Source organism: Sciurus vulgaris (genome assembly GCF_902686455.1).
Source record: "Sciurus vulgaris genome assembly, chromosome: 5".
Classification (NCBI taxonomy): domain Eukaryota; kingdom Metazoa; phylum Chordata; class Mammalia; order Rodentia; family Sciuridae; genus Sciurus; species Sciurus vulgaris.
The window spans coordinates 160,100,346-160,118,894 of record NC_136465.1 but is presented as its reverse complement, the minus strand read 5'-3'; the positions used below and the strand labels follow the sequence as shown (position 1 = coordinate 160,118,894).

Here is an 18,549-nt window from a genome sequence, read left to right as displayed (position 1 = left end):
ATTATAAAAAACTATCATAGATTTGTAGACATCTCTAGTTAATCTGTTCCCTTGATAGTTTTAAAATCTTTCCTTAACAGAATTTCTGTTGTATAATCCAAATATACTTAAGAAAGAGTGTTCCTGTGGCAAATATCCCTATTTATTTTAAAAAAACAGTGATTTTCTTCTAATAATTAAATAAATAACTACCATTCAGTGTACAAAACTTGGAAAATACACTATAATTTGTAAAATCACCCAAAAGACTCACATTCTGGAAATAGCCTGTTGTGTGAGTGCACCTATATGTTTATGTATTTGTTGTCATATTACATTTATAATTATGTAAACTCTTTTTATCACTTGTATTTCCTAATGTTATATAAACTACTTTGGAAACATTTTGTCTATATAAAATTATCATAAAAAGTACCATTAACTTTTATGCATTTCCCTAATGTTGAATATTTAGATTGTTTATAATTTTTCACAGTTACAAAAATGCTATCATTAATATCATTGTTCATATTTTTTTTCCTACTTTGTGAATTCCTATCTTAAAGTAGATTCCACCAGTATACTGCTTTTAGGATCTTGAAAAATGTTGATTTTGTGTGTAACATTTAAATGACATATATTCTTAGTTCTCTTGAACTCTTAATTATTCAGTTTGTTAAGAGGAATTGATACTCATTAAGAGGAGACTCCTTTGGGTTTTTTTTTTTTAATTTATAGGAAATGTATGAATACTCTTGCATTGATGAGGAAAAAAATCAGATATTATGGAAATATCTAGAGTAAAAATTGAAGATTCCACTTTAACATCACCCTGAATACACCCTTGATTTCATTCCCCCACTTCAGAAGTAACTATTATTATTAACTTTAAAAAAAAATTTTTTTCTTAGATGTTGATAGACCTTTATTTTTATTCATTTATTTATATGCAGTGCTGAGAATCGAACCCAGTGCCCCACACATGCTAGACAAGTGCTCTGCCACAGAGCCACAACCCCAGACCCCTTAACTTTTGAAATATATATACTTCCAGACTTTACCTTTGTATTTTTATGTACATGTGTGTGTCATACACATATACACGTATATTAACAAATGTGCATATATATTTATGTATATATATATTTATGAATATATATAAATATTTATAAACACATTGCTGGACTACCAGCCTACCATAGTCTCCTAATTTGTCTTCTTACATCTCCTCATGTCCCTTTGTAGCATATTCTTCATTCCATAGGCAGAATATCCTTCTAAAAATGCAGATTTCATTGTGTCATTTCCCAGTTTAATCCTGATCATTTTACATTGCTCTAGGGCTATTAAACTTAAAATCATCAACCTTGCAGTGTTCTGTGTGATTTGGCCCTAGGTTCTGGTGCGTTTACATGTGCTCACTGTACTTCAGCCTTTGTCTGAGTTTCTTTGCTGTGGCAAACTTTTTTCCACTTTGGAGTCTTGTACCTTTCTTTTTCTTTACACTTTCTTTTTCTGTACACTTCAGCAAAACTACATTATCAAAGATACCTTCTTAAACCTCTGACTCTGAGGAAGGCCCTTGGAAATGCTTGTGTTGGCTCCTCATACCCCAGTTGTATTTATATTAATTTTATCTGACTCATTCATCCAATAGATAACTTGAGCATTTACTATATTGCCAAGCACTAGGTTAGAATCCAGTTAAATAGTAGTGAATAAAGTAACAAATTGAAGCTTCTGTTTCATAGGTCTTTGGTTTTTTTGATCTGTTTTTTGTAATAATTTGTTTTATGGTAGTTTCAACTGTGATGTACTCATAATTTTTTAGAATTTTTACTATAGATAAAGCTGGCATGGTGACTTACACCTGTAATCCCAGAAACTTAGGCAGAAGCAGGAGGATCCACAATATCAAGGCCAATCTGGGCAATTTAGCAAGACCCTGTCTCTAAATAAAAAAGACAGTGGTAGAGCACTCCAGGTGCTATCACCAGTACCAAAAAAAAAAAAAAAAAAAAGGGGAGGGGGAAATCATCATATCGATGATCATGGTAGTTCTGGAACTACTTTGTGGGTAGATAGGGGACACAGATGAAACTGATCAGGAACCAGCACTGCAGCTACAGTGGGGAAGACACCCTGTGTTCATTGATGGAACACTTTTTTTCATACCAAATTTAAGACTTTAGTATCTCTAACTTATGGAAATTGTTTCTCTTTATTTGCTAGCTAATTATAATCTAATTATTATTTTTAAAACAGGCTATACTTGAGAAAGAGTTGGTTAGATAAAAGCAACATTGTTGGGTCATATGTAAACTGATTTTAATGGATTAGTTTTTTAATTTTCAGAAATTAAAAGGAACTCAACTACAAATTATCAGAGTCCAGCAGAGAGTTTGAATACCAGTGCAGCTGTGCAGAATTATGGTGAAATTTCTCCAGATGCCATTAGTACAAATTCAGAGGGTGCTCAAGAAAATCATGATGACCTGGTAATCATTTCAGAAGGATTCTATGGAAAGAAATGCTCCCAGTTTTATTTTGTATTTGATATGCACACATTTTAAGATATTAATATATAAAATGAATTCTTTGAAAATGTTTGCTTCTTGCTTAATTAACTTCTGTTTTACTTTTCTAAATTTGTTTCTTTCATACTGAGGAAGGGAGGGTCTTTCTGTCTTTTATTTTTTGATCTATATATTACTTCTTTTAAAATACACTTCAGAAAGTTTGATGGCAAGGAAGGTAGTCCTTAAAATAAGGAACTTTCTAAAAAGGAAATATTACTTGTTTGTTTTAAACCCTCCCGACCCAGTGAAAAATTTTATGAAAGACAATGTTTTAGTGAAAGTCATTTTACATGAAATGTTGCACAATTAATCTTTGCCATCAAAGTATTTTCTCTTGACTGAAAAGAAGCTGAAGTTTCTCATTACAGGTTAAGTATCCCTTATCTAAAAGGATTTTGGAATATTTGCATATATATAATGAGATAGCTTTGTGATGAGACCTGAGTTTAACCATGAAATTCATTTGTTTCATATATACCTTATGCACACAGGCTAAAGGTAATTTTATACAGTATTTTTAATAATCTTGTGCATGAAACAAAAGTTTCATCATGTGGGATTTTTCCACTTTTGTCATGTCATCTAAAATGTTTTGAATTTCTGATCTTTTAATTAGGGATGCTCAACCTGTATAATGTAACAACTGTGTTCTGTAGGTCACAAATATATTTTTGGTTTGATAAGTCATAATTGTATTTTTAGAGGTTAATGGTGTTTTCTTTATTTCTTAAATTTTATTTTAAATTAGTTTATATACTAATATTATTTATGCAATCATTAATAGATGTCAGTTGTGGTGTTTAAAATTACTGGTATTAATGGAGAAATTGACATCCGAGGAGAAGATACGGAAATTTGTCTTCAAGTGAATCAGGTGACACCAGATCAGTTAGGCAATGTCAGTCTTCGGCATTACCTCTGTAATCGTCCAGTTGGTAAGATTTTTTTTTTTTTTTTTTTTTTTAAGTTACTTTTCACACCAAAAACTTTATTTAGTGATTCAAACTTGTTTTATATTTCATATATGGCTCATCAGCAGTTCTGCATTTCATAAGTTGAATTCAAGGAAAATTGCACTTAGGAAAAAATTCGCTGTTATATTTTCCTTTGCCATATGTGTAAAATTCTATATCTGATACATAATACATTGAAATAAATGCAGTTTTGCATAATATCAGACAAATATCCTATCTCCTAACATCCAGGGAATTACAGGGAGATGTGCCATTTGTTCATAAGTCATTGCCATAAAAACCTTTTCTTGTGGATTTTTGTTGTTGTTGTTGTTATGTCTTGTAGTTCACAACATGTCTGTTTTTAAATATTCAGGAATTTTATAATAGAAGTATAAATCCTAATAACATGCAGAGTGAAGGAAGCTAAGTTTTTAATTTGAAAAAGTTTCATAGTTGGCAAAATGCAAAAAGAAGTGATTTGAAGTCAAAATCTAGACCTTACTGTACTCTACCCAACACTTCACATTGTACTCTTATTTCCAGTTGCATTATTGTTTTATTATTGTTCACTTAATACCATGTCCTATTACTTTGTTTCATTTTGTTTTTAATTGAAGAAATTAAAACAATTAAAACAAATTGGAATTCCTTATATGTGTGGGTTGTATAGTCAGTGCTAATACCTATTTTTTTCTCAACTGTCTCAGTTGGTTTTTGAAGATAATAAAGAAAATAAAGGAAAAGGAGGAAGGGGACAGGAATAAAGGGCTAAGGAAAACAACAGTTTGGTTTGAACAGTTCATATGATATTAAGCAATACTAGCAATGATCATGTTTGATCAACAGTATGTATACACTATTGTGTATATACTTGAACCCAATATCGTAAAATTTTTTATGTTTTTTTTCCCTATGATATGCATATCTTAGATTCTTTTCACAGGAAAATATGGCACAGTAGTACCAGGGGATAAGGGGCAGAAGAGAGGATTGATTTTTGATTAATATTTTGTTTTATCTCTGCTCCAAAACTTTTTTTTCTTCTTTGTGCTGCCCAGGATTGAATCCAGAGCTAACACATGCTAGACAAGTGCTCTATTACTGAACTGTACCTCTAGCTCCACCAAAATACTCTTTATTTTTTAATATTGTTTTTAGTTGTTGATGGACCTTTATTTTATTCATTTATTTATATGCGGTACTGAGAATCGAGCCTAGCACCTCACACATGCTAGGCAAGTGCTCTACCACTGAGCCACAACCCCAGTCCCAAAATTCTGTTTGTTTGAAATTAATTCTGGATGTCAAACATATATATACATTTGTATGAAGATACAGATGTAGATAACTGTTGGAAGCCTTGTATACATTATGGGTTTGTTTGAGCCAACATAAGACAGGAAGGCTATTTTCTGGGAACTCACCGGTGAAATTCCCAGGTTCCAGAAAGCCCAGATCATGCTGGTGCCCTCCCTTGGCTCACAGTTCAGACAAAGCCACCAGGAGATGGATGTAACCTCCCAAACCCAAACAACATGTTTTTCCCATCTTTATCCTGTTTTCCTCAAGAAGCCTGCCACACAGAAATCCTTCGATGTATTTCCCCGTAAATAAAGGATCAGGGCCTTTTTCACATGTTCAGTTCCAGTTCCTATCAGGGCTGGAAGACCTACCAGGTGCCCCACTTTTAAATCTAATTTCTGTCTATTGTCTTTTATTCCTTACTGATTATTTTCAGACTTTTTATTTTCCCATCCGGTTCACACCTCCAAGCAGGAATCTGCTCCACCAGAGTGCTGACAACCCCAGCAGATATCTGTATAGATAAATAAAAGGATGTAAAATTACATTAACCAAGTAGTTTGTTGTGAATTTCTCTTATTACTAAATCAGCAAGTTAACTCTTACTCTTTTTCTTGATATAGGAGAGAGCACTAACCATTATGAATTTGTGGTTGTTTCTTTTACCTTCTTTTTAAAAAATTAAAATATCTGAGCTTTAAATATTTAACAAATATTTCAGAATTATATTTTATACATTATTATGTATTTGAATGTTAATAAATGGTACTGACATTAATTATATATACTTCTGTCCTTTAAAGTTTTAAATTGAGTTGTGTATGAATTTGGTGCATAGATATACATATCTTTGAATTCTTGCCACCCCTTCCTTACAAATATGTATATATATCTGTCTTCTATAATAGTATTCACATCCATGCTGAGAGACAATAAATTGTCTTTCCATCATAGATTTAAATAAGTTGAGGGGCAGGGGATATAGCTCAGTTGGTAGAGTGCTTGCCTCACAAGGCCCTGGATTCAATCCCCAGCACTGCAAAAAAAAATTACATAATTAAGTTGAGTCTTCTTATGATGACCCTTGGGATAATTAACTTTCATTCCTCAGAAATAGAAATGACTTTGCCTTTCCAGAACACCTAGTTTGTTTTTAGTTCATGAGTTCTGTTAATTGTGAAACTTGTCATATTTTTCTCTTAGTTGCTAAGAAGTTTGTTTTTCATCCACTTTTAGCACACAGATTTAAATAATGTATTTTGGGTTGTTAACCTTATCACCTATCTTCACCTTTCTTCTCCCCTTCTTACTTGTCTCCTATTTATCTACCAAGTTTATATTGCCTCCTATTTATTTTGGAGCTGAGTAGCATAAAATAAAACAAAAAAAATGGTTACTATGAGTGCCAGTTTGCAAGTAATTTACTTCAGGCTTTCCACTAGTAGTTTTATTTTGTTTATTTATTTATTTTTTTATTTCATAAAATAAGCTTTAATAAACTTAAGATGATCAAAATCATTCCAAATATTTTTTTCTGAACAGCGAGATGAAACTAGAAATCAATAACAGAAAATGAGAAAATTCACAAGCACCCATAAACTAAATAACACATTTCTGAACAATCAAAGAAACCAAAAGAATTTTTAAAATATATTAACCAAAAGAAAAATGAAAACACAACATATCCAAACTTATGTGAAGCTGAAAAAAAAAAGCAGTAGTAAGAAAAAAAATTTATAGCAATTTTTTTCCTTTTTTTTTCACTTATTTTTATTGTAAACAAATGGGGTACATCTTGTTTCTCCGTACATGAAGTAGAGACATAACATTTGTGTAATCATACATTTACATAGGGTAATGGTGTTTGATTCATTCTGTTGTTTTTTCCTTACCCCCACCCCTCCCACCAGTAGTTTTATTTTTACTTTTAAAATCTTTTCGATTTAAAAAATTGTTTTTTTAGTTTTCCGCGAACCTTTCTTTAAAAGTTTCTTTTTTTTATAGGCGGTGCTGAGAATCAAACCCAGTATCTCACACGTGCTAGGCAAGCGCTCTACCACTAAGCTACAACCCCAGCCCTAATTTTTTTAATTAGATATTCTGTAAGAACTTTTATAAAATTTAAAATTTTTGAATTTGAGTATTTATATCTCTGAAAATCATTATCATATTTCTTTGTATGTTCTTTAATTTCAGGTTTAATTTTATGAGGTGTTCTCTATTTACTTTTCCATTATTGAAGGGCCTAGTTTAATGAGAAGGTGTAAAACCTCAGGCTTTTGCTACTTCTTGAGAAATGGTTTAAGAATCACTTTAAATGTCATGACTATTTCTTCATCACAGTTGTCTATTATATTACAAATGTAATACATTTAAAATACTTAAATACATTTAAGAGTGTATTTGTGTATCTACGGTGTATATTGTATGTATTGTATCAGTTATACTATGTTTTTTCCTATTTCCTAAAAAAACAAATTTCAGAAAAGGCAACATTTTTGTAGGAGAAAGTTACCTAGAAAAATTGAAATTATTGTATGCATGGTGTATATCACTTAAATTAGTGGTAAAATGTTAAACTATTTAATCTGATTGCTTTAATATACAAAGGGATTATAACCTCTTAATGACAAAGAAGTGATATTTTGAATAGCACTGCAAAACGATGATTTTTTTAATGTTCATTTTTCTTAGGTTCTGTTCAGAAAGCTACAACTCATTCCAAATCCTCTCCTGAGATTTCTCTGAGGTTTGAAAGTGGGCCTGGTGCTGTAATACACTCTCTGCTTGCAGAAAAAAATGGATTTCTGCAATGCCATATAGAAAACTTTAGCACTGAGTTTCTTACATCTTCTCTTATGAATATTCAACATTTTTTGGAAGATGAAACTGTTGCAACTGTCATGCCAATGAAGATACAGGTTTCTAACACAAAAATAAATTTAAAAGTATGTTAAAAGATAATTATATTTTCAAGTTAGAAATGTTCACATTGCCTACCTGAACTTTGATTCATATCTAAGAATTTGCCTTTTATATAATATATAATATATACTCTGTTTAAGAAAATGAATCTATTGGTCTTTACAGTGAATGATATGGAGATCCTTCTTAGAGATTAGAGTATAGCATAATAGAGCGGTAGTTTTCTTATTTTTATCATATAAAGATGTATAGATATATTCCTAATTCATTAAATTTCAGTGGACTAAAGTAATATTTATATTAAATGACCATTTTAATTTCATTATTTACTTTAATAAGAACATGCCAGTATCATTTTCCTTCCTGTAGGATGACAGTCCTCGGAGCAGCACAGTCTCTCTTGAACCAACTCCTGTTACTGTGCATATTGATCATCTTGTGGTGGAGAGAAATGATGATGGCTCTTTTCATATTAGAGGTATATACGAAAAATAATTTTAAATAATTTAAGCCGTGTGTAGTGGCATATGCCTGTAATCCCAGCACGTTGGGAGACTGAAGCAGGAGGATTACAGGTTTGAAGCCAGACTCAGCAACATAATGAGACTGTCTCAAAATAAAAAATAAAAGGACTGGGGTTGTGGCTTAGTGCTAGAATGCCCCTGAGCTCATTTGCCAGTGTACATACATACGCACATGCCCAAAAGGAAACATCATTTAAATGAATGTCTCAAATTTCAAAGTTATTTATGTGCTGATTGTTTCTTTTCACTTATTATTTATTTTGTATGTTTGTATATATGTTTAGTAGTAGATGATTGAGGGACACTTTCAGTACATTATAATAAAATAGTATATATAACTCCTCCATAGTTGGCTTAATACCTTTTCTACAAATGTGTTTTGAATGAAAGTGTGAGAGGCTTTCATGATCTTACATGACTCTTGATCTTTCTTGTGTTTCTTTCTTGAAGTCCTTAGTTCTGTTTTTCATTGTTCTTTTCTGTATACTCCCTCATGTGTCCTATGCTTGTAATGGAACTTGACTTGAACTTTTCCATCTTCATGTTCTTTTTTGCCTTGTTAGGCTTCATTAGAATTACTCATCCCCTATGTAAATTTAATCCATCCTTCCAATGTTATTTCAAGCTTTTTATTTTTAGTGACACTTTCTTTATAATCAGATGTGAATTCTTATAATCCTTACAGTACTTTTCTGTGCATTAGTTACTCATAGTACATTTCTGGATATTAATTTCTGTTAATGCTTGTTTCACCACTCTAACAAGGTTTTAATGGATATAATATAAAGATCTTATAAAGTAGTGTGATATAGCAGGAAAGTATGAGTCAGTAGTTACAGATGTTTTACTTCTGGTTGTCACAATTTTAGTTGCTTTTTGAAGATGAAACATGAGTAACTGATATATGTATCTGTTTCATCTCCTATCAAAAACCTCATGAAATGAAAACAGAAAAAGAACAATAAAGTCATTTTCAGCATTGCAAAAGAAGAATAAGTACCATCAGGGAGTTTGGTATTTGTTAAAAAATTCAACAGAGTGCTACACCAGAGAGGCAAAACTTGATTAGTTAGTATGTGGCCATAAACTCACGAAAGGTAGGACTATCACTGAAGTCAGAACATTTTATAAGGAACATTTAACTTGACTCATCCCCTTTGGAATTTGGGCTTAACTGGAGACTCTCAGATTGAAGTCAGGCCAGCAAAGATCAAAATGGCAGCTTCATTACTGATAAAATCTCAGATGGGGAAGATAACTTATGTCTTTGAGAAGAGAGGCTTGTTGCACAGCTATCTTCCAATATTTTAGTTCCCAAAACTACAGGTATGTTTCATAGAATGCAGAACAAAATGCACCCTTTTTACGGGCAAGTCATATGCCAAAGTAAGAAGAGACTGAACTACACATACATAGTTCTTTTTTCCTAAACTTATCAATCAGGTAAGTCATGGCTTCTTCTCTGGGAAGAGGTAAGGATCGTGGCCAAGAGAGTTTAAGAGAACTCTACTAGAGAAGTTCCTCCTCAGAAACAGGAGAAATCTTCACATCAGCATACTGACATTAGATTGGGATGCTGAACAGTAGCATCTAGACACTGTTTTATGAAATCCTAAATTTTAAGATGTCCCTTAGAGTGCATGAATTTAAAAAAAATTTTTTTTTAGTTGTAGATGGACACAATACCTTTATTTTATTCCTTTTTTTGTGATGCTAAGGATCAAACCAGTGCTCCACACGTTTGAGGCAAGGGCTCTTCCAAGTCCCTTACAGACACTTCCCCTTCCTCTCTTCCCATTCTCCCTCCTCACTTTGTCCACCCTCCGTCTTCCTTAGTTGACTCCATTCCTTTTCCCTCACCCCTTAGTTTTCCTTCTCCATTCTGCTTCCCTTTTCTTATTCTGCTTCTCAGTAGTTGAAATAAATGAGTTTCTGAGTCATGTAGCCAGTGGATTTTTTTATTCATAGAATTCTGTGGATAGGGAAACAATAGGCTGAGAATAAGCCCTTGGTCCCTGTAGCCAGTTTAACCAGCTTTTATCTTTTGTTCATATTGCATTCCGTGTCAGATTTCATTTAAAAGAAGAGTTTTACTCTTAAAAAGTACATTTAAAATTATTGATCAAGTAGTATTTTAGGGGTATTAAAAATCTCAAGGTAGAAAGAATAGAGAAAAATTTGGCTTTCCCATGACATAGTTCTTGGGTTGATCTTAAATGCATACTGAACTGAATGGTGTTATGTTAGTTTGAAGCAGTATGATAGTTTTTGTTTCCAGTTATATTACCACAAATCATAAGTGGTATAAGATAATATTGTAATGAGTACTTTCTGAGTTTGTACCACTAAAATGAATCAAGAGCCATCCAAAACTCAACTTGTTAGCATTTATCCATTTAGATAAAACTATTCTATTTTTATACACAAAACGGGAGTGAAATTGATATAACCATCATGGAAGGTTATTCAACAATGTGAACAAAAGCTTTAAAAGTGTTTGTATTCTTTGACTTACTCTCCTTTTCTGGAAATGGTTTTAAGGGGGGATTATATCAAATAGTTTGTCTGCCTGCTCATAGTTTGAGTTGATAAACTGCTCTTCCTTTATTTCATGTGATTTTGAAAGACCTGGCTATTGTATGATCCTGTTAATAAGAGTGGGAATAGGACCCAGCTTTGCTATTGAAAAGTGCCCTTGAACGTGATGCATGATCCATGAATTGACTATGACTCAAGCATTCTGAGTCCTATTTGCATATTTGAGAGGTCATCAAGAAAGGAAGGGTCACCAGTGGCTACAGTGGCTAAACCATTGCAGAGGAAAAGGAAAGTGGCCCTGAAAAGCAGAGAGTGATGTACTCAATGAAGCTCCTAAAAATAACATAGGAATCCCAGTATCCAGCCATGCCTGAAGCCGGTATCATCACTTGTACTCTACTATTAGAAGACAAGTACATTTTCTTTTTTTTAAAGCAAGTTTAAGTTATGCTTCCATTCACTTGCAACCTGAAGAACTATGTGGTCCTCCAAACTAAGAAAAAAGACTGACGTGTAAATGTATATCCTATGTTATTGTTTATAGTTATTTCTTATTTGTTTGTTTGTTGGCAGTATTGGGGATCAAGCCCTGGGCCTTACATACACTAGGCAATCACTGAACTAGGCATACAAGGTGTCCGCAATCCTATACTTGTATTTTAATAACAGGCCTTTGAAGATGTAATTCACAAGCTATACATACCAATGCATTCACCAGTTTAATATATATAATTCACTGGCTTTTTAGTATACTCACAGTGGTGCAGACATCACTTCAGTTAAACTGTTGTTTTTAAACTATCCTAACACTCACCCCATTTTTCTTGAGCCCCAGGCAACCACTCATTTATTTCCTATATGTATGGATTTGCCTATTCTGGACACTTACAAATGGCAACCTGTAACCTGGTTAGCATAATGTTTTTTGTGTATTGTATACGTCATTATTAGTTCATTGCTTTGTATAGTCAAATAATATTCCATTGTGTGAACATACCACTCATCACTTAATAGACATTTGGGTTATTTCTGCTTTTTGACTATATGAATAATACTTGTACATGAATGTATTTTCGTTCCTCTTGGGTATTTGGTAGGAATGAAATGTCTAGGTCATATGGTTAACTGTTAATTTGAGGAACTGCCAGACTTTTCCAAAGTGGCTGTGCTGTTTTACATGTTATCCAGTAGCAAGGTATAGGATTTCAACTTTTCAATTCTTTGCCAACATTTGCTAGTTATCTTTTTTTTTTAAATTGGTATTTTTATTATATGTAAATAATGCCTTAAACAAGGAGAAAAAGAATTAATTTCTGTTCACCCTTTAAGCCTAGGCTTATGCCATCACTAGTTATCTTAGTGGATATGAAATGGCATTGTGGTTTTGATTTACATTTCTCTAATAGTAGCCAGTGCCGGGCTGGGGAGATAGCTCAGCTGGTTAGAGTGCTTGCCTTGCAAGCACAAGGCCCTGAGTTCGATCCCCAGTACAGCAAAATAAATGAATGAATGAGTGAATGAATGAATGAATGAATGAATGAATGAATGCCAGTGCCATCATGTATTTTGCAAGTATTCGTTGGGTATTGGTGTATTTTCTTTGTAGAACTGCCCATTCACATCCTTTGCCCTTTTTTAAAAACTGGGCTGTTAACGTTTTTATTGAGTTACAAGAGTTCTTTTCTTGGATAATAAGTCCCTTATGAAAAATATGATTTGCAAATACTTCTTCCTTTTCTGTAGACGATGTCTACTTGTTTTTTTGTGGTGCTGGAGAATGAACCAAGGGCCTTATGAATTTTCCTCAGGCTCTGTACCACTGAGCCACATCCCCAGTTAACTTTTTTTTTTTTTTTTTTTAATGATACTAGGGATTGAATCTCCAGCCCTGTTTGTTTTATTATAAGACAGTGTCCAATTAAGTTACGCAGGCTAGCCTTGAACTTCTGATTATCCTTTCTTAGCCTCCCAAGTAACTGGTATTACAAGTGTGTGCCACTGCGGCTGACCCAGCTCTACTTTTTATATGGAGTTCTTTGAAGCACAAAGGTTTTTAATTTTAATGAAATTCATTTTATCTGTTTTTTCTTTTGTTGCTTTTTTGCTTGGCTTGTACTTTCTTAGACTCTGTTGCCAATTCTGAGATTATGAAGATTTACCTTTTTTCCTTTTTAAAGATCTGGGTCAGTCTCTCTCTCTCCCCCTCTCTCTTTTTCTTTTTTCTTCTTTTTTTTTAGGTACCAGGGATTGAACTCAGGGGCACTCAACCACTGAGCCACATCCCCAGCCCTATTTTGTATTTGATTTTGAGACAGGGTCTCACTGAGTTGCTTAGCACCTCACTTTTGCTGAGGCTGGCTTTGTGAACTCACAATCCTCCTGCCTCAGCCTCCTGAGTTGTTGGGATTATAGGCGTGCACCACCTTGCCCAGCTAAGATCTGGTTCTTAAATTTAGCTCAAGTCTGTTACTTTTACACACACACACACACACACACACATATCCATCTCCTTATGATAATACCACACTGTCTTGATTACCAGCTTACTTTTGGAGTAAACTTTGAGACATGTGAATCATTCAGCATTACTGTACTTTTTCACATTTTGACTCTTCTGGGTCATTTGCAATTCCATATGAATTTTAGAATCAGCTTGATAATTATTTTTGTAAAAAGCCAGCTCAGATTCTGATAGTGATAAGGTTAAAGCTATAGATCAATTTGGAGAGCTTTGCCATCTTACTAATAAGGTCTTTTAATCCATGTACATGGAGAATTTTCCATGTATTTAAATCATCTTTAATCTTTTTCAATATAGTGCAACCATGTTTTGTATTTTCAGAGTACAAGTTTTGCACTTTTGTTAAATTTATGCTTAAATATTCTTTTTTTTTTTTTTTTTTCCTTTTTTGGCAGTAGTAGGGATGGAACCTATGGCTTTGTGCTTTTTCTTTTTGAACAGATCTTAAATGGAATTATTTTCTAATTTTACTTTAAGGTTCTTAATTATAAAGTATACAGAAATAGAATTTATTTTGTATATTGATTTTTGTATCTTGCTACCTTTCTGAACTTGTTTATTAATTTTAATAGTTTTTTTTAGTTGATTCCATAGCTGTTTTCTGTTTACAAAATCATAAACCATGTCATCTCTGAATAAAGATAATTTTACTTCTTCCTTTCCATCATGGATACCTTTTATTTCCTTTTCTTACTTAGTTGCCTCTAGGACAGTATTAAAGTGATGAGAGTAAACATCCTTGTCTTGTTTGTGGTTTTGGAAAAGAAGGTATCCAGTTTATTCACCATTAAGTATGATATTAACTATATGGGGTGTTTGTAGATGCCCATTTTTCAGATCGAGGAATTTTTCTGTTCCCACTTTGTTGAGTATTTTTATCATGAAAAGGTGTTAGGTTTTTGTCAGATGCTTCTGCATGTATTATTATGTTCATGTGACTTTTGTTTTTTATAATTCTTTTGGCTTAATGCATTATATTAATTGATTTTTTTAAATGTTAGGTCAAACTTGCACTTCTGGGATCAATCCCTCTTGGCCATGGTATATAATTATTTTTATATGTTGCTAGATTCAGCTCACTAATATTTTGTTAAGGATTTTAATGTCCATATTCATATTCATAAGCACTTTTGTCTTAGTTCTTTTTATAAGTTCTTTGGCTTTAGTATCATAGTAAGAATGGCTTCATAGAAGGAGTTTGAAGTGTTCCCCTTCTGTTTTGGAAGAATTCATAAAGATTTGATGCTATTTGTTTGTTTTTAGTACTAAGAATTGAAATCAGGTCCTTGTTTATGCGAAGTAAGCACTCTATCACTGAGCTTTTATCCCTTTTTATTTTATTTTGAGATGGGGTCTCACTGAGTTTTCCAGTCTAGCCTTGAATTTGTGGTCCTTCAGCCTCAGCCTCCCTTGTTGCTGGGACACATGTGTATGACCACAATCATCTTGGTAATATTTTTAAATGTTTAAAAGAATTTACCAGTAACGTCAGGTACAGTGGTGCATACCTGTAATCCCAGCCATTTGGGAGGCTGAGACAGGAGGATTTCAAGTTCAAAGCCAGCTTCAGCAACTTAGCAAGGCCCTAAGCAACTTAGTGAGACCCTGTCTCAGAATAAAAAATAAAAAGGCTAGGGATGTAGTTCAGTGGTAAAATGCCCCCTGAATTCAATCCCCGGTATCCCCTACCACCCCCCTGCCAAAAAAAAAAAAAAAAAAAGAAAGAATTTATCAGTAAAGCCATTTGGGTCTCAGTTCTTCTTTGTGGATAGTTTTTAAATAGTGATTGAATATCTTTGCCAGCTGTATGTCTATTCACATTGCCTTCTTGAGTCCATTTGAGTAGTTTCTATCTTCCTAGGAATTGATTTCATCTTAGCTAGCCAATTATTTCTTTATTGTCATTTTTGTTTCTGTAAGTTTGGCAGGAATATCCCCTTTTTATTTTTGATGATTCTAATAATTTCTTTTTTTCTTGGTCATCCTTACTAAAAATTTATCCTTTTTTTAAAAAAAAAAAAATCTTTTTGAAGAATGAGCTTTTGGTTTTACTGGTTTTTTTATTTCCCATTTTCTGTTGCACGTTAATGTCCTCACACTGATAGGGATGTATATATATAGATTAATTTAAAAAAAATTTTTAGTTGTAGATGAATGCAATAACTTTATTTTACTCATTTATTATTTTTATGTGGTGCTGGTGATCGAACCCAGTGCCTCACACATGCTAGGCAAGCGCTCTTCCACTGAGCCACAACCCCAGCTCATAGATGCATTTTAAATTATTTTTTTACAGTAGAAATTATAACGATTCATCAAGTATTTGGAAATTTTATCTGAGCATTTTGTTTGACCAGATTCTCATCTGCTTAATACTGGAGATGATTTGAAAGAAAATGTCAGAAGTGATTCAGCGTTGCTGACCAGTGGAAAGTATGATCTGAAGAAACAACATAGTGTCACCCAAGCTACTCAGACAAGCCCAGAGGTTCCTTGGCCAGTAAACTTTCCTGAATGCACCTTTGACTTTACTAGAGAACAGGTAATAGAAACCCTATTTCGGATTCAGTTTCAGCAATTAAAATAATTATTAATATACTAAATAGTTAACACATTGTTTACTTATTTAAATGAAACTTACCGAGTGCCTGTTATTTAACAGTTTACATGTTACATCTGCTTCATTTTTATTTTAATGACTGAGTAATATGGACACAGATATATTATTATTTCTGAACCTTCCTTTTAACATTTGCTAACACTCAAATTGCTTATAATTTTTTTTCCATTGTAAGTAAACAAAATGTTCAGCAGAGTTTTAGTTGACACAGAATGAGTTCATCTGTTCACCAAGGATTTATTGGATAATCCCTCTGAGCTAGGAATGTAAAATTAAGCAGTATACTGTTCCTATCTATTGAAGAACTCAAAATCTGGTGGGAAAGAAGTTTGTTCTGTGGTCATAGCATACTGTCAAGCGCCACAGATTGAGGGAAATACAGGGAACAACATCTCTCTATCTATAAGGCAGGAAATTGTAAGCTGAGACTAATTGAGGTCTGAGAATTCTTTGAAATTGAAATATGTTCGTGTATCTGTGTAAATGTAGAAAGCCCGTAGTTTTATTGTATCCTCCTCCTGAGGGTTAAGACAACAGAATACTTGACCTAATTTTTAAAATGGGAAGGAACACTATCTAGAAAAAAATGTCTAATGGAACATTCAGATTATGAGTCTGAAGCTCAGGAAACAGGTTTATTCTAGATCAGGCTGTCTATGATAGTAGAGCTGTGGAAGTAGATGAGACCATCTGAGAGAATGACTCAGATGACAAAAGAGACCAACTATGAAATAAATAGAATATGAAAATTTAAGTGTTCTTAAGAAGAAAAGATGAAGTGGGCATAGGTTGAGAGAGAAGAATGAGAGAGCAGCAACATAAAGACCGTAAAAGGAGAGGTGTTTAGGAAAGGGGGAGGTTAGCAGTGTCCAAAGCCGTAGAGAGGTCCAAGGCTATTACAATGAAACAAAATCACTATTAAATTTGGAAATGAGAAGTTAGTGTTTTGAATTATGGAGTCAAAACTTAGGGACATTTTTAATGCTATGATAAGTGTTTCTAAATAACTTCTCAAGGGAATTTTAACTTTATTGGACCCAGACTAGCATTGGATATTTTTTACTATCCCAAGTATCACACCTTTTGATAATCTAGAAAATAGTGTATATTTTCTGGCAATGATTAAATTCTCTTATTTTTCAAATTTATTATTTCAGCTCATGGAAGAGAATGAATCTCTTAAACAGGAACTGGCTAAAGCTAAAATGGCTCTTGCAGAGGCTCACTTGGAAAAAGATGCACTTCTTCATCATATAAAGAAGATGACTGTTGAATAACAGGAGTGGCTCTCAGAACTTAAATTACAGTTCTGGAGTGGGAAGATTATATTTATAATGTGGATATTACCAATAGTGGAAGACTTCCTTTTCATGAAAATTAAATGAAATGGAATGTGGTGAAGTGGTGACTATTCCAAAGCCAGTTTAGAAAGTATTAGGTACGAGCATTACAATCTTTTGATTGTTCTGTGTTTGGGGGTTTAACCCTCATTTAAACTGGTACGATCTAGGAAAGTCAGCACATACTGTAAAATAATTATATGCCTCATGAAAAGAAGATGTCATTTCCTAATTGTTATATCTCATAACCATTTTTTTAAGAGAAAAATGAAAACCTGTCATGTTCACACAGATTGAATTTATTTCTATTTGTTAATAATTTACTATTATTTACAAAGAACAGATGCTTTTAGGGCTAATGTAAAATAAAAGGAGCTTACATTTTAAATGTTATTAAAATTATGTACTGAAGTCTATAATTATTTAATTACTGTAAAATATCTAATCAAATTAATAAATTATATAATTAATAAGTTTAAGAACTCTGAAAAATCTTCACCCTCCTGAACTTATAAAGTAAGTAACTTGAAGATGTGAAAAATGATGGGTAAATTGTGTACGTAGAAGCTATAATTTTCAACAAAAAGATGGTACAAATGTAAAAATAAAAAGCACAAATATTAGAATATATGGCCATGTGATTTAAAAGCATTACTTGTACATTCCTTAAAGCATTTATTCTTAGAAGTAATTTAATTATCCTGCTAAATTGAGCAACATTTGTAACTGTAAAAATTTTAATTAATACTATTTATAATATTTCTTTTATCTTTCCTCTTTGAGGCGAATATTTTCAGAGAATTTGCTTTTCATGAACATAAACAGTTTCATACCATTCTTGTAGTATCAGATGGGTGTTTACACGTAATGAATTTATAAAGCTAGTTTTGATTAACACTTATGTGATATATATATGTATACAGTCTTCTATAATAGTCATTAGTAAATTTTGAATTCTATTTTCTAAGGATTAAGGTTGAAAACAACATGAGAGAATCTCAATCATGCATTATGAATAAAAGTACATGAGTATTTAAGAAACAGGCTTTTGAAGATTTAAAATATATTTCTGATAGAATTAAAGTAAATGGTGTCTATTTTAAAATTTACATTCTTAAACATAAATATATAAAAGAACATGGAGCAACTGGACTATTCTTTCTTTAACTTGAAAATTCTAAACCATGTTGCAACACTTTCTGGTGCTTTGCTTGTTTGGTATATCTAGCCATACCTGTATCTGAGTGCTTGGGAGGAAATACATA

At 32.7% G+C, this 18,549-nt stretch overlaps 1 protein-coding gene across 2 annotated transcripts in view; it reads left to right on the top strand.

The window, feature by feature from the left end:
* Positions 1-17,672, top strand: part of BLTP3B (bridge-like lipid transfer protein family member 3B) — a 120,419-nt gene extending 102,747 nt beyond the window's left edge. For both annotated transcript variants that reach the window (XM_079141338.1, XM_079141339.1), the window contains 6 exons: positions 2,335-2,477; positions 3,343-3,493; positions 7,511-7,764; positions 8,111-8,219; positions 15,682-15,866; positions 17,102-17,672. In XM_079141338.1, the coding sequence (XP_078997464.1) occupies positions 2,335-2,477; positions 3,343-3,493; positions 7,511-7,764; positions 8,111-8,219; positions 15,682-15,866; positions 17,102-17,221 (962 nt within the window). In that variant the 3' untranslated portion in view covers positions 17,222-17,672. The remainder of the gene's footprint in view (positions 1-2,334; positions 2,478-3,342; positions 3,494-7,510; positions 7,765-8,110; positions 8,220-15,681; positions 15,867-17,101) is intronic.
* Positions 17,673-18,549: the final 877 nt, after the last annotated feature.